The sequence below is a fragment of the Lipomyces arxii genome, assembly GCF_038497795.1.
Source record: "Lipomyces arxii strain Phaff 12-163 unplaced genomic scaffold V1512scaffold_3, whole genome shotgun sequence".
NCBI lineage: Eukaryota > Fungi > Ascomycota > Lipomycetes > Lipomycetales > Lipomycetaceae > Lipomyces > Lipomyces arxii.
In genome coordinates this window covers 320,993-348,626 of record NW_027117702.1, presented here as the reverse complement: position 1 = coordinate 348,626, position 27,634 = coordinate 320,993, and the positions used below count along the sequence as shown (strand labels likewise).

General features: G+C 42.7%; 9 protein-coding genes across 9 annotated transcripts; 5 read left to right on the top strand and 4 right to left on the bottom strand.

The window, feature by feature from the left end:
• Positions 1-358: 358 nt before the first annotated feature.
• Positions 359-1,515, bottom strand: V1512DRAFT_246131 (uncharacterized protein; the record flags this gene model as incomplete). The annotated part of the gene is made up of 2 exons (XM_066914413.1): positions 359-1,444; positions 1,498-1,515. The coding sequence occupies 2 exons, from the start codon at positions 1,513-1,515 to the stop codon at positions 359-361; spliced, it is 1,104 nt and encodes a 367-aa protein (XP_066772987.1).
• A 2,653-nt stretch (positions 1,516-4,168) lies between these two features.
• On the top strand, positions 4,169-6,288 carry V1512DRAFT_269993 (uncharacterized protein; the record flags this gene model as incomplete). Its single annotated transcript, XM_066917591.1, has 7 exons — positions 4,169-4,456; positions 4,502-4,771; positions 4,824-5,066; positions 5,116-5,224; positions 5,273-5,379; positions 5,428-5,664; positions 5,713-6,288. 7 exons carry the CDS (start codon positions 4,169-4,171, stop codon positions 6,286-6,288), a joined length of 1,830 nt encoding a protein of 609 aa, XP_066772986.1.
• Positions 6,289-6,404: 116 nt separating this feature from the next.
• Positions 6,405-7,672, bottom strand: V1512DRAFT_259096 (NADP-dependent oxidoreductase domain-containing protein). Its single transcript, XM_066915574.1, has one exon. The coding sequence runs from the start codon at positions 7,502-7,504 to the stop codon at positions 6,554-6,556; it is 951 nt and encodes a 316-aa protein (XP_066772985.1). The 5' UTR covers positions 7,505-7,672; the 3' UTR covers positions 6,405-6,553.
• On the bottom strand, positions 7,646-12,351 carry V1512DRAFT_234871 (P-loop containing nucleoside triphosphate hydrolase protein). The gene is made up of 4 exons (XM_066914067.1): positions 11,841-12,351; positions 11,586-11,788; positions 11,002-11,539; positions 7,646-10,952 (listed from the first exon to the last, which is right to left on the bottom strand). The coding sequence occupies exons 1-4, from the start codon at positions 12,237-12,239 to the stop codon at positions 7,938-7,940; spliced, it is 4,155 nt and encodes a 1,384-aa protein (XP_066772984.1). The 5' UTR covers positions 12,240-12,351; the 3' UTR covers positions 7,646-7,937.
• A 696-nt stretch (positions 12,352-13,047) lies between these two features.
• On the top strand, positions 13,048-19,424 carry V1512DRAFT_259094 (uncharacterized protein). Its single transcript, XM_066915573.1, has 6 exons — positions 13,048-13,416; positions 13,465-15,287; positions 15,334-15,539; positions 15,759-17,999; positions 18,047-18,187; positions 18,241-19,424. Exons 1-6 carry the CDS (start codon positions 13,313-13,315, stop codon positions 19,333-19,335), a joined length of 5,610 nt encoding a protein of 1,869 aa, XP_066772983.1. The 5' UTR covers positions 13,048-13,312; the 3' UTR covers positions 19,336-19,424.
• A 95-nt stretch (positions 19,425-19,519) lies between these two features.
• V1512DRAFT_259091 (uncharacterized protein) lies at positions 19,520-20,835 on the top strand. The gene is made up of 2 exons (XM_066915572.1): positions 19,520-20,143; positions 20,189-20,835. The coding sequence occupies exons 1-2, from the start codon at positions 19,882-19,884 to the stop codon at positions 20,689-20,691; spliced, it is 765 nt and encodes a 254-aa protein (XP_066772982.1). The 5' UTR covers positions 19,520-19,881; the 3' UTR covers positions 20,692-20,835.
• On the top strand, positions 20,831-21,986 carry V1512DRAFT_289760 (mitochondrial 54S ribosomal protein uL11m). Its single transcript, XM_066918191.1, has 3 exons — positions 20,831-21,280; positions 21,335-21,532; positions 21,583-21,986. Exons 1-3 carry the CDS (start codon positions 21,113-21,115, stop codon positions 21,670-21,672), a joined length of 456 nt encoding a protein of 151 aa, XP_066772981.1. The 5' UTR covers positions 20,831-21,112; the 3' UTR covers positions 21,673-21,986.
• A 53-nt stretch (positions 21,987-22,039) lies between these two features.
• On the top strand, positions 22,040-26,396 carry V1512DRAFT_289759 (alkaline phosphatase). The gene is made up of 5 exons (XM_066918190.1): positions 22,040-22,263; positions 22,316-22,394; positions 22,447-24,290; positions 24,341-25,579; positions 25,630-26,396. The coding sequence occupies exons 1-5, from the start codon at positions 22,260-22,262 to the stop codon at positions 26,289-26,291; spliced, it is 3,828 nt and encodes a 1,275-aa protein (XP_066772980.1). The 5' UTR covers positions 22,040-22,259; the 3' UTR covers positions 26,292-26,396.
• On the bottom strand, positions 26,362-27,555 carry V1512DRAFT_259088 (putative microsomal signal peptidase subunit 3). Its single transcript, XM_066915571.1, has 4 exons — positions 27,011-27,555; positions 26,796-26,949; positions 26,629-26,741; positions 26,362-26,582 (listed from the first exon to the last, which is right to left on the bottom strand). Exons 1-4 carry the CDS (start codon positions 27,160-27,162, stop codon positions 26,468-26,470), a joined length of 534 nt encoding a protein of 177 aa, XP_066772979.1. The 5' UTR covers positions 27,163-27,555; the 3' UTR covers positions 26,362-26,467.
• Between the last annotated feature and the right edge of the window lie 79 nt (positions 27,556-27,634).

Sequence of the window (27,634 nt, the reverse complement as noted above, 5' to 3'; positions counted from 1 at the left end):
TCACATATACGTAGACAAATTGGACCCTGACCCCATGAGATATGTCGCAGATTTGCCTCATTGAGTGAAATACTTGTCTATCTTAAGTTCTTTGAAGTCTAAATTTTCCAGAGATCAGGCGTAAATTCAGCGCTGTAAAGTTACTACATAATAAGTGCGATTCGCGATATGCTAGTAACCAGGAGTCAGGACGAAATTCGTCACATATTCAAAGAAATTTCGTTCTACGAACAAGACATGATCAAATATAAAACTTTTAAACCATAACACCAATATAAATGCGCAATGCTAACATAGAAACAAACGAAATATATACAGATGTGTTCATGAAACTGCTCGTAAATGACTCAGATTATAATTACATGATGATACAGCACATGGGTGATTTCTCTTCCTGTCGTGCGGATTTTGACTTTTCGGTACGGCTGTCTTCAAAAATTTCAGTGTGATGGACAGCCGAAGCAATTGATACCGGCCTAGAATTAGCGAGTGGGATGTGTAATGTAGAAGAAGCCTCGGTTTCGTTTCTGGTGTGAAATCGTAGATTGGCCGACTGTGAGGGTGATGGTTCTTTAATAAATGGAAGAATCATTTTTGTTCGGGAAAGATCTGAAGGTGATGCCACGTCAGGAGACGTCGCTGACGAGAGAGGTAAATGGTCAGACGATGTAGTGATCGAAGATTCCGCGTCGCGACTGTTTGAGGTTTCTTCACTATGACGGCGCTCATTAAATTCGTTGTCGACTTCTGCATCATCTGGTGCGATTTCATCAATGCTGTGCCTGTGTTTATGGTGATGTTGGTGGTGATGGCGTCTGTGCCGACGATGCATTTTAACTCGCTCAATAATTTCGCTGCCTGAGCTACCTTCTGCACAATCAGCTGAATTATTTCCATTAATCTCCATCTCAGTAGTACGATACGACCGATACGAATGCTGTCTATGTTGACGTCTGCTTGGAAATTCTTCCGATATACTATCACGTTCTTTCACTGAAAACCTGCCAACGCTCGCACTTCGCTGAGACGGAAACTCGCGCGCGTCAATGAGAGGAGAAGGAGATGATGATGCAGCGATGGCAGAAACAGCAGCAGCAGCGACAGCTAGCGAGCCTGCAGGATGGCTGTCATCGACTGAAAGCGATTTGTTCAGTATATACAGGCCGTCTTGTGATGATCGTCGTGAAACTGGACTTGTAGGTGTACTGTCCATTCGCATGGCCGTAGACATTGATCGATACGGTCCATTTGAGAAATAGTTATAACCCTCGGCAGATGTTTGCAACGGTGGGGTATTTTGATGTTGGCCTTGTCGCGCCGACGTAGACGAAGAAGCTGAAAGTCTGTTTGAGCTTGTAGTTGACGAGCCGGTTGCGGTTCGACGAACACCTAAAGATGGAGGAGGTGCAATGACTTGTCGCGACCAGGTCTCAACGTCCCGATACTATTGAGAATTGTCAGATTGCAGAAAAGAAATTAGAAGACACAAAAACATACTCCTAGAGAAGAAGTCATTGTTGAATGTCAGCAGCCGGGAACAGGTGCAGATTGAGCATTAATGGTTCAGCATTTGCTGATCCAGTTGAATAAGTCAAACAAGTCAAGGAGAATCCAATTGAAATTGATTAAATATGTGCAAGAGGTCTGTTATTGAAAAAGTGGTAATAGCTAGCGGAACAGATCTTGGTTAGTTGGCAAATTCAATAGTAGAATGATTAAATCAGGATAGGTTTTATTTAAAAGAGAAGACACTGAGGGAGTACGAAGAAGAAGGTGGCTGAATGAAGTTCAGCTCGCTCATTGAAGGCAGAAGAAGTGTCAGCAGGTACAGTCAAAAAAAGAGAAAAATAAGATGAAGACGAGGTGTAGTCCGTACACACATTGTGTTGACCCGGCACAAGTACGGGAACTGTACTGCCGGAGCCCGACAGAGTTTGGTGTAGCTCGAGAGCCGCGGTGATTTAAACTGTACGTCATCCGTTCACGGGTATGTCAGCCGAAGGTTAAACTCGGCAATTTTGACTAAAAACTTATTTTTAAAGTAAAATTATTAATAAATTACTCAGCAATATTAGAGGAGATTTCCGTAATCAGAATGTGCGTGTGTAAACTCGAATGAAGCGGGCATGTTTGAAACTGTCAGCATTGGCACTAATAAAGGGCATTTGTTTTGGCGTCCTGGCGAAATACAAACAGTTCTAGACAATTCGCCTTACTATAACGTGAAAATGCTTGCTATATCCTGTTCTATTTAATTTACTTTAAGTTATAATATAATCGTTTATTAAATCTAGAAGGCTGATGACATTTTATAAAATGTCAACCGTCTTTTATAAGGGTATTGTATCTTTCTGGCTTACACTGACCGACACATCCGCAGATGCCGAATTCTTTCTAGTCATGCTCGGCTCCAGATATAAGCCGAACAAACCTGCACAACCAGTATATTCTGTTGCTGATTTGGACAATTTCAAATTGATCAATGTAAATATTTAGATTGTTTTATACGAAGCTTTTGCATCAGTGTTCACTGCGATGATATTTGATCTTTTTTGACCTGTTCCCGTCTGCCTCGGATCGAATTGTGGTGTTTCACCACTACAAGGCCTTGGCTTTTTCAAAGCGTCTTTTTAAGTATTTCTAAGCTGCCAATTACAATAACCACACTACCTAATTTAATGATGCTGATTGCAACTCTTTGAATCAGCAATCTCCAGTCGTTATCACGTATCTCATTTTAAATCGGAATTTTAAAACAGTTTGCGTACAGTTTCGTTATGTAAGATACGAAAATAAGCCTTTAGTAGTTTTCCCGAGCTTACTACAGAGCTTTAGCTTAAAGTCTGACCCGGTCAGTGTGGCAGCGGCTGTACAACGAGCGAACAACGTAATATCCCGTAACAAATTATTAATTCTTGGCTAAGAGACATCACGGCGTAGCTTGATCTCTCAATTTTATGTTTAGATGTTATAAACTAGTTAAACACGTAATTAACTAATATGCGCTGGAACAGACCAGCCCCATATATTTTGTAACAGCGGATTAATACGTCTTCATTTTCTAGTGTGCACCTTTTTTCTCTAATTTTTCAAACGCTTTCGTTTCTTGATTGATTTCATAAAAGTATACCATTAGAGCTAATGAATTTTGTCAGTTATATCTACTATCTCAATGCTACAGTACTCGGGTATGTCTAAGTGGCGCTAGCGGTGCCTGTATGTAGGGTACGCTTTAGCGTGCAGCGTAAAGTGAGGGGCAGCGTACGCACGTATCCAACTGTCCGCATAGAGAGAGATACAGACAGCCATATTGACGTTATGTCCAAGAAACACACAGCAGACTTAAGTCTGTATTTATTGTATTTTTATTAGCAGTGTAATTTTTTAAACTTGCAGAAATTTGTCCCTGTATCGGCAAGACTTGTTGCAGTCGTCTCCTTCAAGTCGGATTTTTAGTATCTCCGACTTCTTGTTATTCTGCCTGCATAAATTTACACTTGCCAATAGATTGCAGTTTAACTAAGTCCAAACTCAAGGCAGCCGTTGGAGTATATATGGGATGACGTGAACAGAGAGAAAGTTTGACAATATAAGCTATGTAGTTGTATGCTGCTCACTCGTCACACTCAACGATATTCAAAACTAATTGCGAGGAGTGAACCCGTTTGTTACTTGAACTTGGTGTTCAACTTGTAGAAATCTAAATTCAGAGTTTAACTTGTAGGAGCAAATACCAGCATTGCTCGCCTGCTTCCGGCCACTAATTGTTCGTCTCTTTTAGCGCGTTTGTAACTTTTATCACCAGTATTAATTAACAAAAGTCCAGGCGTTATATTGTCTCATAAAAGTCACGATTGAAATTGTTACAAAAGGTGCCCAGGAGGTAAGAGAATCAGCATCACAAGGGTAAGGGTTCACGGCAACGCGTGCCACTTGTTTGTGTTTGCCTTGATTTGGCTAAATAATACACTTGCTCAGCACAATTCAGCTAATCTCAAAAAAACAAAACGAATTGGGTATAAGTGCACGAATGTCACACTCAAGTGAGTACTCACGCAGTGACATATACCCAACATTCGCAAATGAGCTGCCTTCATCCTCATTCTCGAGTACTTCAGGTGGACGCGATGCAGAGCTTGCAAGCGCCTTGAATGCGGATGTCATGACAATGTCATTTTCTGTTCCTTATATGGTTTTGTTAGAGCCACAATCTGATACTGTTGTTTTTTCTTCGAAGGATCCGTTTCAGAACTGGAATAATGATACAGAAGTCAGATCATTTGATAACACAGCCGGCATTAGAAAGGCGATTGCAGAGATTAATGCTGACTGCACCGCAAACGCTTCACTATCTATTGGAATGGAATCCGCAAAACTAGCTACAATAACGATTGCTGGATCTCCGGATACTGTGATAGCTCATCGTTTAAAAATATTACAACATTGTTACGAAATTGTATAAGTTTGTGAATTTGATTTGGACGCTACTGACTGCCAACAGGGAGTAGATCATGTTGGAATTGACGCATTTCATCTTTTTGATAAGCAGGGTCATCTTTCTGAATTTCTAAGGCAGCACCTCAACGAAGTTGCACGATATACAACAGCAACTATATTTATTACCAAAAATCTTAATACCTCTTTGCAGCCACAGAATCCTTCAGCATTGAAGCCTGAGAACTTATGGAAGCCGTACCACATTTTGGCCTACGGAGATCTCGACAGCATTGCCTTCGCCAAGACACGTACTGCGTTGTTAATTGACGAGTTGGTATGTTACCTCATTCTGATCATAATTTATGCTTATCGTCAACTTTAATTAGAATGGCCTATTTATTGATCGATTGAGCGTTCCACTATCTTCCCATCCTCTTTTAGCTGGCCGGAACCAGGCTTACTTTCAGAAAGTGACTCAAGACACTGGAACAAAACTATATACCCCAACATTATTTCCAGGTGTGCATTCGTCTATAGATGAACAACATGCTCGTCGAGATTATGACGAGATTTATATTGTTGGGCAAGAAAGCGATGTTGACTCTGCAAAGGATATGATCCAAGATCTCGTACGTATAGATTTGAAGCTGCTGTCGAAGCTTTACTGATGGCGAAAAGATAAGCAAGATCTTGGTGTTTCGCAAGGATTTTGTCATCCAATTCGCTAAAATAGACTTTCTTTTACTACACTGTTTGGACAAACTTGAAGATCTTGCACGACAGAATGGTAATTACATGGCCCATATTGCAATGTCAAGTTAAGCTGACTTTTTAGCCGCATTCATACAGTTTCCACATCTCGGCGCAGCGGAATCAGTTGTTAGAATACAGTGCTCTTCGCATATATTTGTGGAAAACACAATCAGATCAGTCGCCAAACTGGTAAGTTATGCTAGAAGGTTTGTGATAGCTAAACTTACGAAATGCCAGACATGTGATGTATATACAGCTTCATATTGGATTCATGATAGCAGAGCAGATGACCAAGGATTTTTACTACCTCCTACCATACACCCTTCTTCCAAAGCAATCATCGAAGTTTTGAGTCAAATTTCGTCCTCGAGTGACTCAGATATATCATATTTAAATGGGTCATTTGAAGTTGTAGGCGGTGTTGACGCAATAAAATCTGCAATTTCACAAATTCGTGGATTATCATTCTGGCCGGTAAGTAACGCGCGTTATAAGAACGGTATAATACTGACTGCTTGATAGAATTGCAATCATCAAGTTCGATTTAGACTAGAGTTGTCAGTGGATCAAAAGGAGTTTATTGCGGGGAAAAAGAACGGAAAAATCAACCGTATAATGAACACTGCACATGTTTGGGTCAAGTTTGAGCCATTCAACGAGTATAATTTTTTCGTTGACCTGGTGGCGTCTAACTACGCATCTGCATTATTTGGGTTACAATTATTCGAAGAAGAGCTACCCGCCGAACTGTCGTTTTTCATTCCCGAATCGTACCATCGATCAATTATCGGCAGTGGTGGTCATCAGATCCAGATGTTGATGCGGAAATACAACGTGTTTGTGAAGTTTTCCAATTCTTATGATCAAAGTTCTGATTTAGGTGCTGCCTCGACAATTGATAATGTAGTTGTGAGATGTCCGGCCAAGAATGCAGAGAATCTAAAACCTGTCCAACAAGAGATTGCAGATATGGTCAGTAAGATTGAGCAGAACGGTTCTATTGATCAAGCTCCCCAGACTACCAAGCCAACATATGTTTATAATGCCCTGCCGACTGTGCCACAAACACCAATAGCATATTCGGCCAGAAGGCGGTAATGGCGTGATCTTTTCTACTATCTACAGCAACTGCTGAATTGGTTTATGAATAGCTAGCTGTCTATAATCAGCTTTGACTTTATAGAAATATCTTACATCTGCTGTTTGCTTACTTACACGAATCGACATTGCATTACTTATCATGTTTACTGAATTCTTGATTAGTTTGGAAATTTTAGCAATGTTTTGCACAATTTGATGCTGATCTCAGAAGATTTACAATGACATTAATACATAAAAAGTTTGCTCTCAGATTTCTTTTAGCTTATTCGATAGTATAAGGTTCCCAGCCTAGCTGTTCGTAGGTCCAGCCCATGACAATGTCGTGACCGGTTGGAGTGCCGCCGTTGATCTGGCACAGTCTACGGTGAAGTCCAGGTCCTTTGTAGAACTGGTCCAGCACTCTAATGTCCTCGGTGTCCAAGGTCGGATAAGTTATGTTTTCGACTATGCGCTTCAAATTTGTGCTCTTTGGGATCACGGCCAAGTCCTTCGCGACCTCCCACGCCAGAATTACCTGTCCGGCAGCAACACCGTGCTTTTCTGCAAGCGCAAGAATGCTAGGATGTTTCAAAATTGGCGAATTGTACTGGCCAAGTGGGGAGTAGCAAGTTACATTGATGCCCTTCTCCTGGAGGTACTTGATGAGCTCATGCTGCGGTAGCATAGGGTGAACCTCGATCTGGTTTGAAGCAGGGATAATAGTCGCGACTTTGAGCAGTTCATCCATTGTCTTTTGCGAAAAGTTGGACACACCCAAGCTGCGGACCTGGTCCGGGTACTTCTTCTTGAGCGCTTCCATCGCAAGCCAAGTCTCAGCCGGCGTAGGCGTGTCGGTATGTTTTCCGTCCTCGGTAAGCGACTGCGGCCAGTGCATCAGGTACAGATCAATGTAATCCAGCCCCAGCCTCGCCAGTGACGCTTTGAACGCTTGCTCGACCTTGTGATGATGCGTGGAATGTAACTTGGTGACTAAAAAAATTTCGGACCGCGGCACACCAGACATTCGGATTGCGTCGCCAACAATTTCTTCAACACCATACACCGCGGCCGTGTCAATATGGCGGTAACCCTGCTTGAGCGCATACACAATCGTATCGCGCATCTCGGTTGCGGCCGTGGATCCGACCTGGCCCTGCCAGGTCCCAAGACCGACCGCGGGCATGTAGAATCCGCTGTTGAGTAGAAATTTTTTAGTGCAGATTGTTGCAGCCATTTTTCGATTTGATCCTGAAAACAATGGTGTAGTAGTATCCTAAATACAATTGTGTAGCAGTATCTATGTCTGAGCACGTGAGCCGCATGTACATTACGCGCTCATGTTTATTTCCCACAAACGATAAGCGCTCAGTCTCACATTTCAGCCACCCAATCAGTGCTACATCGCCATCATTTTTGTGACTGTAACTGTTGAAGACGAATTTGCTCTCTTGCCCACCGGCCGCATTGGTCCTAAACGTGTTTTTCATTACAACTTCAAGCTTTCAAGCAATAACTTTAACAAATTTTATTCAGTGAAAAATGAAAGACAAAAGGAGTGTGAAGTTTCTTCAAACTGAATGAAAACTTAAATAACCAACAAAACGTAACACAAAACAAAGCCAAAGAAAATAAAGCCAATCCAATATATATCTATGCATTTATCAAATCTAATCTGTACGTTCCAATGCCTGCATTTGTACCAGCTCAAAATACTTGCCGCCCTTAGCCAGCAATTCCTGGTGGGTACCCATCTCACAAACCCGTCCACCGTCAAAAACGTAAATCACGTCTGCGTTTTGAATAGTCGACAATCTGTGCGCAACCGCAATCGTTGTACGGCCTTTGGCAGCAACATCGAGCGCAGCTTGAACGACCTTCTCGGACTCTGAATCTAAAGCCGACGTGGCCTCGTCCAAAAGCAAGACCTTCGGACGACGAATCAATGCACGCGCTATTGCAATTCTCTGCTTTTGACCACCAGACAAAAGAACACCCTTGGAGCCACACAAAGTATTGTAGCCGTCAGGAAGAGACGAAACAAAATCGTGAATATTAGCCTGCTTCGCAGTCTCATAAATTTCTTCATCAGTAACATTCTCCGGGTCAAGCGATCCGAGCTTAATGTTATCTCTGATGCTACCTGCATACAAAACAGGTTCCTGCTGAACCATAGCAAGGTGGCTACGGTAAGAGGTGATCTCCAATTCCGACACATCGTGACCATCGATCAAAACCTGACCAGCAAGAGGGCGGTAGAAAGACTCAATCAGCGCGATCGTAGTACTTTTTCCGCAGCCAGACATGCCAACCAATGCAGCATACTGGCCCTTCCTAACAGTGATATTCAGACCTCTCAGAACCGGAACACCTGGTCTTGAAGGGTAACGGAAGTGGACATCACGAAATTCAATGTCACCCTCGACATCCTTTAAAACTTCACCTTCGCCACTCCAAGCATCAATTTCAGGTACAGACTCCATTAAACGCTTGATGCTCGCGGTGGCAGATTGCGCCTTACCCATATCAGGCGCAAACGCAAATACAATACCTGCCGATTGCGCACCCATAATCATAGCCACGAATGTGATGAAGAACTGGGTGACAGTGTACTCTCCAGAGCGAATGAAACGGCTACCCCACCAGAAAGCGAGTGCCATAGTGAAGTATCCAATACCTTGGCATAAACCGTACAGAATAGCCGATACACCTGTTGCTGGTCTGGCGACCTTGATTTGGGATTCAAGAGCTTCATGGTATGTCTTGTAAACATCATCCTCACGTGTCAGTGACACGACAGTTCGGATGGCAGCAGCAGCCTCACAAGCCTGAGCAGCAGACTTGCCATGTGTCTTCTTGATGGAATCCTCAAATCGAGCCTGCATCGAAAATCTGAAATATCCGGTCAAGACCAAAGCGGGAACACATGCAGCACAGACAATGGCAATCTTGGGCGAAACGATAAATGACAAGATAAAGCCACCGATGACATTAACACCAGCGTTCAAGATCTGACCTAGTGTGGCACCAGAAAGACCTTCAACAGCCTGGGCATCGCGCGAAAGAGTAGACGTAAGCGCGCCTGTAGAGTTCTCGTCACGATCAAAAAATGCAATGTCCTGTCTAAGCATTTGGCGAAACGACATGTACCGGATACGACGCACAAGGCGCTGAGCAACATACGCAAGTGCAGCATTAGTGATGGTGAACAGAATACCTTGAACAATTGCCAGCATGAAAAATAGTCCGGCAAACATATTGACAGTCTGTCGCATCGAATTAGGGTCAGTAGTAGCATAACCAAAAGCGCTGATGCAGCTGGAGTAAAAAATGGAGGTGGCTGGATAGGCGAGACCGTTGGCAAAAGCAGACAAACCGCCAACAAGCATCCATCCGTGCTCAGGAGTAGACAACTTGAGAATGAAAGCAATCAGCTCAATAAGAGAACTTTGTTTAGGAACCTGCTCTTCCTTGGCAGCAAGAACAACACTGGAAACAGAGCGGATTGAAGCAGCAGTCTTGGTTCTTGCCAACGTTAAATCGTTCTTCTCGGTATTCATCTTCACCATCTCAATTAATTTCTCATCCTCATCCGGAACACCGGAGGCGACACCCATCAAAGCTGCACGCTTTTCGTCCTTCATCTTACTGATCTGCTGAGCTTCAACAAGGCCAAAATACTCGCCTTCCTGGCTCAGAAGCTCGTTGTGCGTTCCCATTTCAACGATTTTACCTTTAGACATGACAACAATCAGATCTGCATCACGAATTGTCGATAGTCTATGAGCAATGACAATAGTGGTACGATTCTTAGCAGCCTTGTCTAACGCATCCTGGACAACACCTTCACTCTTTGTGTCCAGAGCCGACGTTGCTTCATCAAGGAGAAGAATCTTCGGATTGCTAACAATGGCACGTGCGATGGCAATGCGCTGCTTCTGCCCTCCAGAAAGAAGAAACCCTCGCTCACCAACATCGGTGTCGAAACCAGCGGGAAGCTTTTCGATGAAGGAAAGAGCATTGGCTTGTTCACAAGCAGCATTAACCAATTCACGTTTCTCAATGTCCGATGCACTTTCATATTTGGTTCCAATCAAACCATAAGCAACATTTTCGAAAATAGAGCACGAAAATAATACAGGTTCTTGAGACACAAGCGAGATTTGACGGCGCAACCACTTGACGTTCAAGTTGTTGATGTCATGACCATCCAGCAAAATGTTTCCACCAAGAGGTTTGTAAAACCGCTCAATGAGGCCAATAATGGTGGATTTTCCTGAGCCACTAGAGCCTACTAACGCAACAGTTGAACCGGCAGGAATGGTGAGGTTGTAGTCACGAAGAATCGTAACGTCTGGTCGCGAAGGATAAATAAATCGAACGTTCTTAAGCTCTATTTTTCCCTCAACACTGTCCAAAGTAGCGCCAGTTGACGAAGAAGAGTCGATTGCCGACTGACGATCAATGGTAGCAAAAATCTTTGAAGCTGCTGCAATAGCAGTGGTGATGTTTTTCAAGTTGGGTGCAATGTTTGACGCGCAGAAAGCTGCCATCATCATTGCCATTAGCACAGAGATGACGTTTCCTACCTCCAGCTCTCGGGAGGCCAAGTACCGTGAGCCTTGCCACAAAGAAAGAGAGTAATTACAATATACTCCAAACCACATAATACCAACCATGCCGCCCTAAATTTGTTAGTTTCAACTTGTAAAAAATGCAAACAAAATTTGATACCAATGCGAAACCAGCACGAAGACCCCATTTCTCGGTGATGATAAGATATTCATCGTACTGTCCAGCCAAAATGTCCTGAACACCAAATGCCTGGACATTACGGACAGAAGAAATAACTTCCTCAGCCAATGTTCCACCTACGGAGTAACCCGTCAGCGACATGCGGAAGCACTTAATCATACCCTTCGATGCCATGGCCATGGTAAACATAATCATGAAAATAACGGACAGCAAAATCGCAGTCAACTTCGCAGAACGGGCAAAAGCAATGATGATTGCAGAGAGGAATGTAGCCAAAACAACTGTAGTCTGTCCAATCTTGTCGGACATGCCTTCCTGGACCAAAGTGGTATCAGCGGAAATTCGAGTAGTGATCTCTCCAGTTCCAAGCTTATCAAAATAACCAATGTTCTGACGCAATGTGGCTTGCAGATACTTCTCACGAATGCGAGCTGCAAGAACCTCGCCGCGGTCCATGAGCAAAAAGGTGCCAATAAACGTGAAGACGATATCTGCAATTCCAAGATAAACGAAATACCTAAAAATTAATAAAATGCCACACGTAGGTTAACAAAGCAACATACAATGCGAGGGTACTAACTCTGGAATTGAATTCCTCATCGCTGAGCATTTGAGGTTGCTCGTAGTCGGTATAGTTTGAAAAGCCTGCTTCATAATCGGACTCATTATACTTGGAGTAAGTTCCGTTGTAGTAATGCTCATCATCGTACATCAGTGAACCGTTCCCGGTTTCAGTAAAGATCTGAGTGACGTTTCCAAAAACAACCTGAAGCGCAAGTTAACATTGATGAGACAAAAGCTGAAAGAAATGAACTAACACTCATGAGAGGACGCATAACACCAGATGCACAATTAGATATAAAAGAAACCAGCAACAGGAACCTGTCTGAACCGTTTGCAAACCGATATAAGGTAAAAAAGGTAGCTTTAAAAGGCGGTACTTCGACTTGTTCACGAAGAATATTGGCATCGTGCTCTGGTAAAGTAGAAAACTCATCTACTGTAACCTTTGAGTCAGCTTTACCATTAGCAGCAGACTTAAGTGGTGTAGTCTCGTCAACCAATTTCCCTTCATCAGAAGAAGAATAATCATAGTTGCTTGTTTTGCCGTCAGACGATGAAATGGAATTTGTCTCGTTATCTGTAGTAGTTGCTGATGCAGTCACCTTTTCTTCAGAAACAGTTTCCTGCTTCTTTGAAAATAATCCTGACCCCATCTAATGCGATACCAATGGTGTGAATTGCAAATGAGGAAAAGGTTGAATAGAATGATATTGGTGTCACTTGCAAGGTGGACGGGACGCGAGGGAAAATAAGTATGAGCTCAAGCTCTTCCGCTAGAGTGCAGTGGCTCCAATAGTTAAACTTTAATATGGCAACAAACAGAGCAAAAAAACAGCTTTGGCTGACAAAAAGCCTTTGCATTACTTTTATAATGGTGATACGTTAAAGTTTAGAGATTGCCCCTGGATGGATCCACTCGCACGAACAACTAAGCACGACAAATTCAGCATCAAATTACAACAAGATTGGTCAGTGTAAATGTTACTACTACTTTAGATAGTCAATTAATATTTTATTTTACTACTGGAAAATATTTAGAATTTGGAATACAAATTAGAGTTACAGCACGAACAATGATAAATAGATCAACTTGTATGAAAGAGCTGTATTGCTGCTAGTTCACCTCTATAGACTATGCTCGCCAAATTTAAGGAGCAAAAAGACAATTATAAACGGAAGTTCTTTTATCACAACAATTACATATATATTCTAGTTTGGTCTACACTTATTGAATTTTTTAAAAAAAAAAAAAAAAAAAAAAAAATACATGTATTTAATCTATTCAACCTGATAAACAGTACGGTGCAAAACCAAGTTGAGCTATATCAAGCAAAAGAGACCTTACCTTTCTGTCTCGTCAGACATTTCAAAATAAAAAGTTTATTTTTGGCTCTCAAGCTCTACCGTATTAATGCACATAACTTATGTTAACTTATGGTGCAGCACAAAACCCTTTAAAATTAAACTTTTATACACGTGAGACAAGTGATGTGGCTTTGGTCCGGGGCTGACTCGACAGAGAACGGGCTGAGCAGGAGAACAAAAAGTGTGTACAAGTTCATTCGTATTCGGCGTACACTTCGTCGTTGCATCCTTCCCCACAGATTCGTCATCAATCCAATTTATAAACAGCCCTGGATGCTTATGTACTCATTCTGATATACCTATATAGCATTTCAGATTCTATTATTGTGCACATCGTTCCTCAACTTTGGTTCTTTTTCAAATGGCGTCTAGAGATGCCAAATCTTCTGGCAACAATATTATTGTTAATCGTGCTGTTTCCCAGAGATGGGTCAAAAATGCGCAAAGAAACTACAGTGGTTTTTTGTATGGTAGAATCATTGTTTATTTACGCGTTGCTAATCATATAATCAGAAATAGTGATTCGGATTATGATGAACCTTCCGAATCCATTCCAGAAGTACCTCAGCTTCCGAGCAATCCCATTTCTGGAAATAGAAGTACTCCTTTAATTTGCCCGGGGGCTACCAGAACTGAGGCTGAAAACTTAAGCAACACTCCAGAACAAGAAGCTTTAGCGCAAGGAAGTGGAAATCCGGTTACAGTTTTGCATTCTGCTGCATATTCTAATGCTGATCCTGCCAAAACTGAGCCGGAACATTTGAGCAATATTTCAAACCGAGAAGTTGTAGCGCAAGAATATGAGGATTCAGTCACAATCTTGCCTTCTGCAGCATATCTTAACGCTGATTCCTCACAAGGACTTCCACCTCATGAGGTTGTGCCTACAATTCAAGCCTCATACTATTACTCAGAAACTTCTACTCCAACTCTCGATTCTGCCATTACTGGAGAGGAGTATTCTGGTTCAAAAAGGCTTAGTGATTTAATGATAAAACCAGACTTTGAGTCATTTCCGCCGGATAACGCTTTTTCTGAAGTGACTTCTGGTGCTAATTCCGCCAAGGTCAACAGCGAAGACTCTCATGAACAAGGCAGTACATCTGCTAATGCTACTTTATACGGCGATGGTTCCGACTTTTTGAGATCTTCGAAATCACCAAATCATGTTTATTCAAACCCAAACTCACAGAATTATGATGCTTATCAAAATAGTAATTTAAAAATAGCAAATGCGACAAAGGAGGATGTTAGCGACCTTGACTCGTCTGAAGAGCAAGATCGACCCCAATCTCAAAATGCACCCGATTTAGATGCTGAGTACGATAACAGCGAAAATGTCGAAGGCGTATTAAGCGATCACATTCAGCATAATCTACAGAATTTAAGTTTGAGTCGACCAGTTGACTCTTCTGTGAGTTCATCAGAAGCTTCAAGTTTTGTTGACAGGCCCAACAGTGCGAAGCCTAAAACGGGCTACAGCGACAAACAGTATTCTTTTTCGGACACATGGAACGGGGACACCACTGGATTGTCGTCCTTATATCCTGCTGATAATACGAAGATACATGAGCGTTCTATTTCAAGTACTACCAACAAGTCTGAGGTAGAGCTGATGACAGACGAGTTTCTCGAATCTTTGCAAGCCCAGCAGTCTTCAGATCAAAAACGAAAAAGCATGTTTGCAACATCTGAGAGTGGCTCCTTTTCAGCGGATCGCCACAATTCCAAGCCATACGTTCTAGAAAACAAATTCGCGAGCACTGCTCCCTCGCCAACGGTATCTGATGTTGGGACACCGTCGTTAAATCCTTACAATGTCAATCCTTACGATGTGGAACACGGTCGCGAAGTAGCTATACACGAGAATGCAACGCCGTCCTATAATCCTTATGATCCTAATTACGGTATCACATCTAGTAAAGAATTTTCAGGTAGTACACTCGCAAGTGCAAATGTTCGCGCCACTTCAACTAGTGAAGTGGCGCATCGTTCAGAAAATGAAATGGCTCCTACCAGTAGTACCGGTAGTACCCCTCACGATCAACAGAGGTTTAGTTCCGACAACGTGTCTGCGATAAATTCGGTTCAGAGTGCCATGGAGGAGCAAACTGATCAGGGAAGTGCAGCGGACGAGTCAACTTCCATCTTTTCAATGAGGACAGAATACTTGTCTTCAGCTTCGCCGCTTCCGCCTTGGGATTTTAGTGCTTTTTCGAAAGAACCGAGTACTGCTGGCAAGACCGAACTCATACAAAATGCACTCAAAGCAGAACTAGCTTATGACTCGGGAATAGAGTTCTGGCTTAGTTATATACAGCAGGCTCACCCAGATGGTTTGTATTTATACTGATTCTCGCTCTCTATGTCTAACTTTGATAGTGGTATCACTTGATGCTTCTCATACTAACGATATGAGGGCGAATCAAAACAACTTCCAGCGCAAGACAAGTATGATTAGCCATTCGGTTTCAGAATTCACAAACCGTCATGTTCTGAACACTCGAGCAGGTGAAAAGTCTGCTGATATGATTGAACGTATGGGCGAGAAATCCAAAGGTCTTTTCCATATATTTGGCAGCAAAACGGTGAGATAAAATCTTACTTTTTATTTCTGCTTCATGTTGCTTAGTACCATTGAGTTTATAATGTACGGAAATGTAGTGTAATGTCCAATATACTTTACCTGCATTACCCATCATAAGCCTTACATGAGTGTACTGGTGTTCTTGTTCTCTATTTCTGCATACGACTTCTGGTGTTCTTGTAGATTGAAACTGTTGCTAACCACCTATCGTGTCTTGCAGATTAGGGAAAGTGGCGGGCACCACACTGTATTCAGTCCTGGTCATTCATTGTTTGTTCCACACAAAGGTATGCATTCAATATTCAAAGACAGTTACATTGCAGCAGTGAAGACAGAGATCAACACAAGGCCGCTGTCCGTATATACTGTTCATAGCATATATAGCGATGATCAAGGTTCAATTCAAACTTCAGAGGCTACAAACAGTGGCCAACTGTCTAAATCAGTTGGGGGTAGCCAACTAGCAGCGCAAACAACACAATCGAATACTGCGACTAGCATGCCTAGAGACCCATCAGAGACCAGCTTAGCAAATTTGGATTATGATTTGAGTTCGATCCCAAGCGCTTACGATGATAGTGACCACGGTACTCCGAATGAATTAGAACAAGTTTCTTTCACATTTCCAAAGCAACGATCGACCCTGAACAAAAACGATGCCGACATGCGTTCAGTGACAGGTTCCAATGCCACACCGTCTATGCTAGAACCGCAAGTTCTGTCACGTCATCGTGCTGTGACATCGCCTCCCGAGCTGGAATCCGAAGCTACGGTTGATTTAACTAGATATGGTTCAGTTACAAAATCATTTTTACAAGAACTGTCCATTTTTGACACCATCGGAAACTTTGGCTCTAGCTCGGGTTTAAGTTCAACTGACAGCACAACTTTACCTACACTCAACCAGAATTCACTCAACTCAAAATTCGATGCTCTTTCGGTTGGTGAAGATTTTGACAAGAAAGCCGAGTTGGAAATTGTGGTCAGTGTCGACGATACAGCTGCCCCTGTTGACTCAGCAAGTCATGTTGCCGATACGGTCGACAAACAGTCAATGTCCTTGGAAGAAGAATCAGAGACTGGTAGCGAACAATATAGGTTAAACGGGCCGTCTTTTAAGAATGGAATTCCAGACTCGGTCTCAAAAGCAGATGGTAGAACATCAAAATTTGGCTTTTTGCCAAAGTTAACAGTAGCTGCGCAGCCAAAGAACACCGTCTCGGCCCATGGCACACATGCTGAGGCCTCTGTTGTGGAACAAAGAAGTGTTTCACAACCGTTACCGATCAAGACCAGTAGCAACTTTGCTAAACGAAAACCGGTATTGAAGGCAGCTTCGCAAAAGGTTCAGCATACTGCCGCCACTGTCAATCAGCCTGCTGCAAGTCAACGACCAGTCAGCGGAGCAACAGATCGGCCCACACATGAACTCAATGTCCTATCGGAAGTAGAAGTGCCAATTCTGACTGTGCCAGCTTCTAAGCAAGAGCAGGCTGTCAAGCCACAGCGAAGCCATCTTACTCCACAACTATCTTCTGCTTCATTCACGACTTTTCCTGATCAGCTATCATCTTTTTCACCCGATAGTACCTCTCAGCATTACGAAGCTCCTATCGGTCGGTCATCAGAATTTAAAGCTGTATTCAAAGACCTGATGCGTATGGACGCTATGGGTATTACGCCATCCACTAGAAGTCAAGTTAACGAAAGGAAGGAAGCAAGAGAAAAGAACAATGTATTGAATCCAGCAGTGAATGATGGAGTCTGGTTAAATTTACGGACTTTGAAAGGAAGATTTCACCGGAAAAATGATGCGTTGACAAAATTACCAAGGGAAAGTAGATCTAAAGTAAGACCGGACTCTATTCTTCCAGGTGATCTCAGCTCGCAGATGACCGGTGCGACAGATTATTCAGACCCAGCTACAGAGCACTATAACGGCTCCGTAGGCTCTAACGAAGCAAAATTAGTTTTTGCGGAAACCACTGGGGATGGCTCTGATGCAGAAGGCGAAAAGCAAGACGATTCTCAGCGTACGTATGATTCAGAGCATAATCACGTATCGAACAACCTACCAGCTGTTGAGCTTGATTTTCGAATGGGTCCGAGTGTGCCCTCTTTACTAGTCGACCACACGGTCTTAGGGCCAAAGAGTCGAGAGCACTTGTCAGATTCTTCGCAAAAGGTTTCTGATCAATTCGATAGGCCAGTTGAGCCAGTTGAGCCAGTTGAGCCAGTTGAGCCAGTTGGACATCACAGAGAGTTGTTAAACGTTGATACAACGCAAACCCGAGGCGCAGGAACGGCTTCGTCAATTGTCATGTCTCGCTCTATGCAGGATCTTGTTCAGAATTATGGAAGAGCTTTTGAGCAAGAGTCTCAAGAAGGTATCAAATTATCTGGCCCAACTAGTTATAAGGTGACAAGGAAACCGATTCCTGATAGACACACTTCGGTTGTAGTATGTCCTATTTGAGAGCTTGTATGAAGTTGCTAACGACTGTACAGGCTGTACCTACCGAGCCGGCTAATGCAGATACAAGCAGCAGCTCAACAAACAATGCTTCTTATAATGTCTCAAACAAAGAAAAAGAGCGAGTACGCCGTAGACGGTCGTCTATGCCGGATTGGTCACCAATTCTAGAATTTGTAAGTCGAGTGATTTTAATGGTTTTTTTCAAAAGCTGCTAACACGAATGTAGTCGACGCCGAGTTTGCAGATTTCATCGGTAAACGTACAGCCAATTGAGGACTTGGTCAAAGATACGGAAAAGTCAAAGCAAAAAGAAGCGATAAAGCAGACTGAAGTGCTTGAGAATACAGAAGACTCCCGAAAGGTTGAAAGAGTCGGCGAGCCGAGACAACTGAGGCATTCTCTGTCGTTTTTTCCTGTCCATAAAAGATCCAAGTCGGATACCTCGCTACCTCCGTCAAAATCAACGATGACACTAGCCGAAGAGCTATCGTCAGATGGAGAGGTAGTTGCGCCACCTAAGACTTACAATCCTGAAAGTCGTGACGCTCATAATGCAGGTAGACAGTTTCAGGACTATTCCGATAAGGATCAGGAACCTGTTAAGTACAGTTCTGCACAACCGCCAATAGCGATGAATAGACCACCAGGTCGAATAATGCTGGATCCTCGTGGGCCACCCATACCACGTTATGGGTATTTACCTCCCATGGAGTATGGACAGTTACCTCGGATACCAGCCGGTCGCGTTTATGGTATGCGACCAATACCTCCGCGTGGACCTTACGACTTTGAATATGCCAATTTTCCTAGATATAATGCCCATCTTCCGCCTAGAGGTCATCACGAAGGAGGCCACCAAGCTACAACTCCAGAATCAGACAGACAGTACTACAATATGCCCTACAGATCTGCGACTGCAGAATATCATTCTCGGACCCCGGAAGATCGTGCTCGGACACCTGATTATCGTTCTCGAACCCCGGATTATCGTACAAACACACCGGAGGTTCAACGCGAGGGCTTTACCACACGTCCAGAGGATTTCAGCATGCACGATGGCTTTTCTGTTGGGAGCAGCCGCTGGCGCGGGCACGGGCGCTCGTCGCCGAGAAGAGCGGGACATGGCGCATCTGACCAAGGGCCAAGATCACCAAATGAGTCTTCGCGATCTGGTAATAGCGGAAGTCGATCTGGTATCCCGCTGACGCAATCTTCGTCTCCTTTAAAAAGTAAAGAGCAGATGATGCGAACGGCTACTACACCTGATTTTGATTTGGGCAGTATTGGACTTCCTAAAAGATATCCCAAACGGTACACGTGAAATCTAATTATTTTACGCTTTAATGATTCTACGATTGCATTTGTATTATAAATAGTAAATTTTCACGGGATAGCAATTCAATACCACCATTGATGTATCGCACTGTAACTACACTCGAGCAAGCGTTGAACCCTCTTAAAAAAAAAAGGTTCATGCCAAAGGCTTGTTTCGACTCCCGCCTCGAAGTCATTCTAAGCTGGGTACTGTTTTAAGTTTTACATGGAGAGGTTACAATGCAATTCTCGTGCTTTTGTTTCCATTATAATGATTAGTTACCAGGGGCATTTGACGTCATGCCGGAACATCGCTTTGCGAACAAGGCCCTCGGGAAATATCTTCTTTTTCTCCTTGAAATTCGTCATTCGTCATATTATATACTGCGCTACGCCCACTAGTAATTTTCCTAGCAATTACAATCAGAGCTGTCTTTTGACTCCGACGCTAAATTCGATCAAGGCGATACAACGACAGGGGTAAGCTCTTGGCCTTCTTAACATATCTTTCATCCGCAGATTTTACCGTACGACTAGAAATCTCAGTAACGACATGAAATTTCAATTGTACTTCGCAACAGGTTTTTTGGCTTTTAGCATTCTACAAGTATGTGCAGCAGCCGGTATAGAATATGAAAATGGTGACTACATGAATGAATTTTGGAAAAGGAGGGGGGGTGGCGGAAGAGGAGGAGGAGGAGGAAGAGGAGGAAGAGGAGAAGGAGGAGGAGGAGAAGGAGAAGGAGGAGGTCGTGGCAGTGGCGGCAGCGGTTTTGATGGTTCAGACAGTTCTGGTGGACGAGGAGGAACAGGTTGTAAGTTGTATCAGGAGGATTTGCGGGCGTACTAATTTGTTGCAGCGTCAAATAGTGGAGGTCGACGAGGTATGGGATATGGGGTTCCAAGATATGTGGGTGGATATTATCCTGGTGGTGCTATGCTACCATATGCAGCTGGAGGGAGGACAGCAGGCGGTCTTGCACCTTTATTTATCGCATCATTTGCAATGGCTGCATTGTGGCCTGCTCTTTGGATTGATGGTGCATACGGATACCACTACCCAAATTTGGTCAACTACGACGGTGAAGAACGGAATGCGACGTGCGTATGCATCCGATATCAAGAGTGCGGTTGTGACGACAACGATGATGAGAAGTACTTGTCGAATTTACCGTCGAATGTTACGCATCTGATTACGGTCAACGGAACTAATTATTTGCTAATCAACGGAACACTTGAAAACGGTACGGCTGCGCCGGAAGATAATCAAAATGGTCAGAGTCAGGCTGGCACGTTAAATATCCCTACGCTGTTGGGTTCGGCAGTAGTTGGTGCTCTGACTCTTGTCTTCACACTTTACTAGTGATTGTTTGTTTTGGCTACTTTCTACTGTAATCATATGTGTACTATTAAATTGTATATAATGGTCCAGCATCATCTTGAATATCATTCTGCGGAACTCATTTAGAAATTGTATAATTATATCAAGGGTCTTGTGTCAGTTTCATTGTTTCGGGCTTTAGAGGCGTAAGTAAGCATGCTACTGACGATGCCCGAAATTACTCTGGCGTTTAGTTCATGCAGATGCGCATACGAAGCAGCCCCTCACACCTATAATCGTTTCTCCCCTTTTATTTTTATTTGCAACGCGCTTTGTGTTTTGTTTGTTCGATTGAAAAGTAATAACTTTCGAATTTAGTTTCATAATACTCAGAAATTACTTTGTCCTACTCAAACTTTAAGATCTAGGTTAAATTTTTACCCCGACTATACAAACAATTGAAATGGCGGCACGTGGGGGACAACAAGCGAAGAATGTGTTAGTAAAACTGATAGTGGGAGCTGGCTCTGCCACACCATCACCCCCAGTCGGTCCTGCGATTGGATCTAAGGGTGTCAAAGCTATGGATTTCTGCAAGGAGTTTAACGCAAGAACCGCACATCTTACGCCTGTAAGTGCAGACATTAAATTTAACAGCGAATTGAATACTGATAATGATTTTAAGGGAATTCCCATTTCATGCGTTATTACAATTCGTCCAGACAGAACATTTTCATTTGAAACCAAATCTCCTCCCACTGCGTATTTGGTAATGCGCGCTGCCGGTATCGAAAAGGGAGCTGCTAGATACGGAGCTGGAGACAAGCCAGTAGGAAGAATCTCATTGAAGCATGTATACGAAATTGCAAAGATTAAACAGAAGGTAAATAATTGCAAGTCATCTTATACCTGCAGTAACTGACTGTCTATTAGGATACACAGCTTTCTGGTATCAGTCTAGAGTCAGTGGCTCGCTCAGTTATTGCCACAGCTAAGACTGTTGGTGTTGAGGTAGAACGTTAGAGGTTTGATACAATTGCGTACGCCAGGTTTTATAATACTGTGCCTGCCTCGTTGCTTCTCGCCTTTCTTCCCAACTTCAACTTAATGGTTTTTATGCACTTTTTCTAACAGCAGCACTTCAGTTTGGTTCATACATAGATAAGGAAGATATAATACATATTAGGCGTTGGTAATCATATACGTTTGGCGCCTTATTTGCTCTCAGCTTGTACCGTAGTGAAGCAGTTTAGATTGGCTAGCAAAGCAGATGGTTACAATTTACAGCTGGTTGATAGTAGTAATAGCATTAATCAGTTTAATAACAAATTCCTGACGTTGTTAAATAATCTGAAGGCAACATTGATTTTAGTGAATTAATAACGCTTCAGTGCTGTGTGCGCACTACATTTAAGATTTGGACACCAAACCCTGGCGCTTGATTTTATGCTTTATGTCACATTAAACTCATACGAGATGAACAAACACTTGGTCAGAAATACGTTTTACTCTATCTTATTGAAGTCTTATATCTGCGCTGTATTTCTTTGCGCTTAGTGTGCCTAAATTCAATAATAAATCTTTGGCAGGTAAACATAAAAATAGACATCATGGGTATGACTCTTCTTTGTCGCGCCTTGAACAGAATCATATTGACTTGAAATAGGTATTCCCAAATTCTTCCGATGGATTTCCGAAAGGTACCCATTAATTTCTCAATTGATTGAGGGAAATAAGATTCCAGAGTACGTTCCGTTCTGATATTCCACACATGAGATGATATTGAAACTTTGTTAGATTCGATAATCTTTATCTTGATATGAATGGCATTCTGCACAATTGCACTCATAAAGATACTGACGACGCTACGTTTCGTATTTCCGAGGACAGCATGTATATTGCAATTTTCGCTTATATCGAGTTGTTGTTTGAAAAAGTAAAGCCAAAGAAATTGTTCTACATGGCTATTGATGGTGTTGCGCCGCGAGCAAAGATGAACCAACAGCGGTCTCGAAGATTTCGAACCGCGCTGGACGCAGAGAATGCAAGGAAGAAAGCTATCAAAGATGGCACAGAACTGCCCAGCGAGCCACCGTTCGATACCAATGCGATCACGCCTGGCACAGATTTCATGGCAAAACTGAGCATTCAATTAGATTACTTTATTTCTAAAAAAGTCTCTGAAGATTCACGGTGGCAAAATATTGAGATTATTTTGTCTGGTCACGAAGTTCCGGGTGAAGGCGAACACAAGATCATGGAGTATATTCGCACGGCTAAGGTGCAGCCAGATTATAACCCCAATACCAGGCACTGCTTGTACGGCTTAGATGCGGATTTGATCATGCTTGGTTTGCTCAGTCACGATCCTCATTTTGCATTGCTTCGTGAAGAGGTTCAATTTGGTCCGTCAAGAACTAAACCTAAGGAACTGTTTCACCAGAAGTTTTTTTTACTGCATTTATCCCTTGTCCGTGAGTATTTGGAGCTGGAATTTGTCGACATTAGAAATAATCTGTCATTTCCTTTCAACTTTGAACGCGTCCTAGATGATTTTATTTTGCTTTGTATCTTTGTTGGTAACGATTTTTTGCCAAATTTACCTCAGCTGGAAATTAATCAAGGTGCATTGACCTTTATGTTTGAAGCTTACAAGAAAGCATTACCTCACTGTGATACATATCTCACTGACTCTGGTGCATTAAATTTACAAAATCTTCGCCCGTTATTGAAAGAGCTTGTCAGCTTTGAGTTCAAGCTATTTGAGGCCGACTTTGATGATCAACTGTACATTGGTCAAAAATCAAATCCTGATGGCCGTAAGTCGAAGCGTAACAGGCACGCTATGCAGCTGACTGGCTTGCAAAAAATGATCTTCGACAGTGTTGAAGATTTTCTTGTTAACTCAAAACAAGATCATGAGCTGAAATGGCAAATTCCTTTGAGTTTGGTTGAGAATGAGTTGAATTTTATTGAAACGATGGCATCTAAACTTTCAATTGATTACTCTATAGATGCATCTGAGAATGGTAGTGTCGTGTCGCTGAATGTGTCTCGTGACAGCTCTGACGCATCTGACGAGGAAGCTGATTTTGCTTTGGAGCGAGTTTTACAGCAGTATAGATCAGCAACGGTAGAGAACAGTCCGGAAACGGCCAGCGCTACTGAAAGCGAACAAGTGATGAAGAAGTTCACCGAATGGAAAGACAAGTACTATAAAGAAAAACTTGGTTTCTCGTTCTATGACGAGACTAAACTCAAGGAACTTTGCGAAAATTATGTTCAAGGTCTACAATGGGTTTTAAATTACTACTACAAAGGCGTGTGTTCTTGGTCTTGGTTTTTCAAGTATCATTACTCTCCCCGCGTTTCTGATATCTCTAAAGGTTTGGGTGCAGACTTGAACTTTGCTTTGGGACAACCTTTTAAACCATTTGAGCAATTGATGGGTGTTTTGCCAGATCTCAGTAACAAGTTGATTCCTGCACCTTACAGGGAACTCATGCATAACCCCGATTCTCCGATTTTAGATTTTTATCCTACGGAGTTTGAACTGGATCTTAATGGCAAGAAAATGGATTGGGAAGCCGTTGTTAAGATTCCGTTTGTCGATCAAGATCGACTTTTGAACGCGATGAAACGTAAGTAAAGTTCGGAATGTGACATTGTGCAGAAACTTATTTGGCATCAGCTTTGGAGAGTCAGCTCACTCCGGCAGAATTTAAGCGTAACAGTTTTGGTCCCATGCTTAAATACCGCTACAGTGCAGGCAAGGATGAGACTTATACCTCATCATCGCCTTTCGTTTTTCCCGACATTGAGCATAACAAATGCTTGATTCAAGAGTACAAACTTCCTGACACTAATGGAGTCCAGTATACAAGTTATCTGTGTAATGGTGTTCTGCTTGGCGCACAGGCCCTTGCTGGCTTTCCGACATTGAAAAATATTCCACATAGTGCTGAGCTGACAACACGTCATAGCGTTAATGTTTTTCAGCAAGATAGTCGGCGTGAAGCTATAATCGTAACATTGGATAATGTTTTTGAAGATATGACGACAGAAGAGGTGGCTAGAAAAAAAATTGGATCTAAAATTTTTGTCTGGTGGCCTTATTTGGCAGAGGCTAGAGTTGTCAGTGTATCTGACGGCCTGTTCAGTTATAGTCTTACCAATGTCAATGGGCAGGAGCAGGTGATTTCAAGGCCACATAGCACAAATGAGATTCAAAAATTTGATCAAACAGCTAGTAATATATACCGAAATTATAGCCGTTTGGGTGTTGATGTTGGTGACGTTACGGTTTTGATTTCCGTTGCGCTGTTGTCGGGACTTAAGCAGCTTAGTAACGGGGCGCTTGTGAAACATTTCGACATGGCAACGGATACGATCAACCAGTATGCAGTGCAAACTACGGTTGAGTCAGTTGTGAACGAAGATGAACGCTTTATGGAGAGACCCGCCCCGCTCATTGCGGATCAGTTTCCCGTTGGAACAAGAGGTTTTTATCTCGGGCCAGAGGAATTTGCTCAACCATTGCAGGTTCTTAATATTCGTGATGCCCATCATGCAGATATATATGTGTTTGCGTCACAGAGCGAGGACTCCTCGTTTGGTAGCGCGCTGGCACTCGATGAGCGTCAGAAGACAGTCTATCTGCCTGCAGCTTCTGTGTGTCGTGAATTAAACATATCTGGTCTACTTTTAAGTAAAATTACATCTAGCTATTCAGTGACGCATGGTGACCAGAATGCCATGGCCAATATTGGGCTTAATCTCAAGTTTGAAGGAAAGCGCCAAAAGGTTCTTGGTTATACCAGAAGAACTGAGAGTGGCTGGGAGTATAGTCGGAAAGCGGTGCGACTAATTCAGAACTACATGACTACGTTTCCAGATCTATTCAGAGGCATTACTAGGGCATTGTATACTGGTGTGTTTTTAGCAGTTTTGAAGTTTTACAGTGAATTAATGGTGTTTTAGATCGTCCAGACGTTGCCACTCTGTTAAATATTGGGGAAGCTGCTGCTGCGAAGAAGAGATTCGAACAAATAAGACAGTGGCTCAAGGTCAATGCTTCAGATACGTCTGCACGCGTGCCTCTTGATACCGAACAGCTGTTGCCGGAGACGGTGACAAAGATTGAGCACTTTGTCGATAACCAAGTTATGGCTCCGCCTAAAATGATAACTATTGAGAATGTTCCGCAGGGCAGTATTTTAAAACCAATGGATGCCATTCATAAGTTGGGACATCAGACGTTTGCTCTTGGTGACCGCGTGCTATATGTGGGCGACGCTGGAAATGTCCCTATTGCGACTAAGGGCACACTCATTGGGATGACTTCGGTCGATGGACGCAAAGTTTTGGAAGTCGTTTTTGACCTTACTTTTCTTGGAGGGTCTAACCTTGGCGACAGATGCTCCGCTGATCGTGGAATGACGGTTGAAGTTTACAATGTGATCAACATGACTACTAAACAGCTGGCGTACAAGTCACCATCTAAGGTTGGGTCTGCCAGAGAAGGTCTCGGAGGAGGTGTTAGAGGTGGTGCCAGAGGTGCTGTCAGAGGTGCTGTCAGAGGTGGTGCCAGAGGTGGAAGAGGTGCCGTTCGCAACACAGAGCCTCGAACAAACGGAAAGTAAGTGAGTAGCTTGCTCGCTCGCGCCAAAATGGCGAATGGTTTACGTAACATTGTTTGGTTGTAAGACTGTTGTAGTCTGGAGCGGGAATGACATGTTTTAAAGTTATGCAGTAGACCTATGCGTAGTTGCATTAACACACCAAGCACCATCATATGCGTATACATATATCACGAGCACTATTGATTTGCCGTAGGAAATGTGAATTTGCCTCGACCAGAGGCTTTATTCCAAGTCAAAAAACCCACATATGGTTGGACGTTCCACTCTAGCGACAGCGTCGCGTTACGGCCACTACTATCTGTTAGCTCATTTGTACCGCGTACATTTATATACGTACTTAAACTTTCCGGTGACATCATAAACTGTGTAGTCAGCGCGTTCATTGCTGAGTGACAGCACAGCCTCTTCTTTTGAAGTGATTATGCTGTCCCATAGCACAATCTTGTTTGCCTGTCATGATTAGTCAAGACATCATTTGAAATCTTCCTCCAAAATATGACATACGTATGGTCTTCCAGGGTAAGTGGCAGCTAAATAAACAAACAACTGCTTAGTGTTCCACGTGAACAATGGTGAGAGATCTGCTGCGAGATCAAAGTTGACCAATGCGTACTCTTGACGCTTGACATTGTACCCTATCTGTGGTTTACCGTGCCGTCTATGTATTCAAGTGTTAGTCATTCGTAAAAATGTTCATAGCATGGAAGTAGTAGACGTACGATGATATGTCGGTTAAGGATAATTTCGCTTCTGGTGTTGGAATGAACTGCTCTTGTATATAGGATGACAGACCTATTGCAGTAGCTAAAAACAAGATGACCGTTGTTGCGAAACCAAAATACTGTTGTATTCGCTGTATATTTGAAAACATTTGTGTTTATATGGTTAATTGTAGTTGAAGGTATCGTGGGTGGAAAGATCTCGGGCAATTTGTGCATAGTGTTTAACTAAGCAGAGACGTATTGCTTATATTAGTACATTCAAAGCAGCATTTTTCCAACGGCTTAATATATTATAAGATTTATGCTTATCAATTCATAGATGATGATTGCTTTGAAGTCTTTACACTTAAATCGCCATGCTCTGGAGCACTGGAGCCAACAACGCAATGAGCTATAAGACCTCGCTCTTCTATAGCTATATATATACATAAAAATGAAAATTTAAATCAGTTGTATTGCACCTAGATTTATTGTTCAAATATAAATAATCAATTACGCACACACCGGCTCAGTCTACCTAATTTCTTATTGTTGCCATGTCGTTAGTTATATCTAACACGAACCCAGAACTGCACTGCATATGCTAAAGTATGTTTCGTTTAGTACCGAAGTTTGTTTCTA

Bases quoted from the DNA above. Each gene is read 5' to 3' on its own strand.
- V1512DRAFT_289759 (XM_066918190.1), top strand. The intron at 22,395-22,446 runs GTACGTTCCGTT...AAACTTTGTTAG, and splicing joins GAGGGAAATAAGATTCCAGA to ATTCGATAATCTTTATCTTG. The intron at 24,291-24,340 runs GTAAGTAAAGTT...ATTTGGCATCAG, and splicing joins ACTTTTGAACGCGATGAAAC to CTTTGGAGAGTCAGCTCACT.
- V1512DRAFT_259094 (XM_066915573.1), top strand. From the start codon at position 13,313: ATGGCGTCTAGAGATGCCAAATCTTCTGGCAACAATATTATTGTTAAT. The intron at 15,288-15,333 runs GTTTGTATTTAT...TAACTTTGATAG, and splicing joins ACAGCAGGCTCACCCAGATG to TGGTATCACTTGATGCTTCT. The intron at 15,540-15,758 runs GTGAGATAAAAT...CGTGTCTTGCAG, and splicing joins ATATATTTGGCAGCAAAACG to ATTAGGGAAAGTGGCGGGCA.
- V1512DRAFT_259096 (XM_066915574.1), bottom strand. From the start codon at position 7,504: ATGGCTGCAACAATCTGCACTAAAAAATTTCTACTCAACAGCGGATTC.
- V1512DRAFT_259091 (XM_066915572.1), top strand. From the start codon at position 19,882: ATGAAATTTCAATTGTACTTCGCAACAGGTTTTTTGGCTTTTAGCATT. The intron at 20,144-20,188 runs GTAAGTTGTATC...AATTTGTTGCAG, and splicing joins TGGACGAGGAGGAACAGGTT to CGTCAAATAGTGGAGGTCGA.
- V1512DRAFT_234871 (XM_066914067.1), bottom strand. From the start codon at position 12,239: ATGGGGTCAGGATTATTTTCAAAGAAGCAGGAAACTGTTTCTGAAGAA. The intron at 11,789-11,840 runs GTTAGTTCATTT...CTTGCGCTTCAG, and splicing joins TTATGCGTCCTCTCATGAGT to GTTGTTTTTGGAAACGTCAC. The intron at 11,540-11,585 runs GTATGTTGCTTT...ATTAATTTTTAG, and splicing joins AGAGTTAGTACCCTCGCATT to GTATTTCGTTTATCTTGGAA.
- V1512DRAFT_259088 (XM_066915571.1), bottom strand. From the start codon at position 27,162: ATGTTTTCAAATATACAGCGAATACAACAGTATTTTGGTTTCGCAACA. The intron at 26,950-27,010 runs GTACGTCTACTA...TTGAATACATAG, and splicing joins TCCTTAACCGACATATCATC to ACGGCACGGTAAACCACAGA. The intron at 26,583-26,628 runs GTACGTATATAA...AACAGATAGTAG, and splicing joins GATGTCACCGGAAAGTTTAA to TGGCCGTAACGCGACGCTGT.
- V1512DRAFT_289760 (XM_066918191.1), top strand. From the start codon at position 21,113: ATGGCGGCACGTGGGGGACAACAAGCGAAGAATGTGTTAGTAAAACTG. The intron at 21,281-21,334 runs GTAAGTGCAGAC...AATGATTTTAAG, and splicing joins GAACCGCACATCTTACGCCT to GGAATTCCCATTTCATGCGT. The intron at 21,533-21,582 runs GTAAATAATTGC...ACTGTCTATTAG, and splicing joins TTGCAAAGATTAAACAGAAG to GATACACAGCTTTCTGGTAT.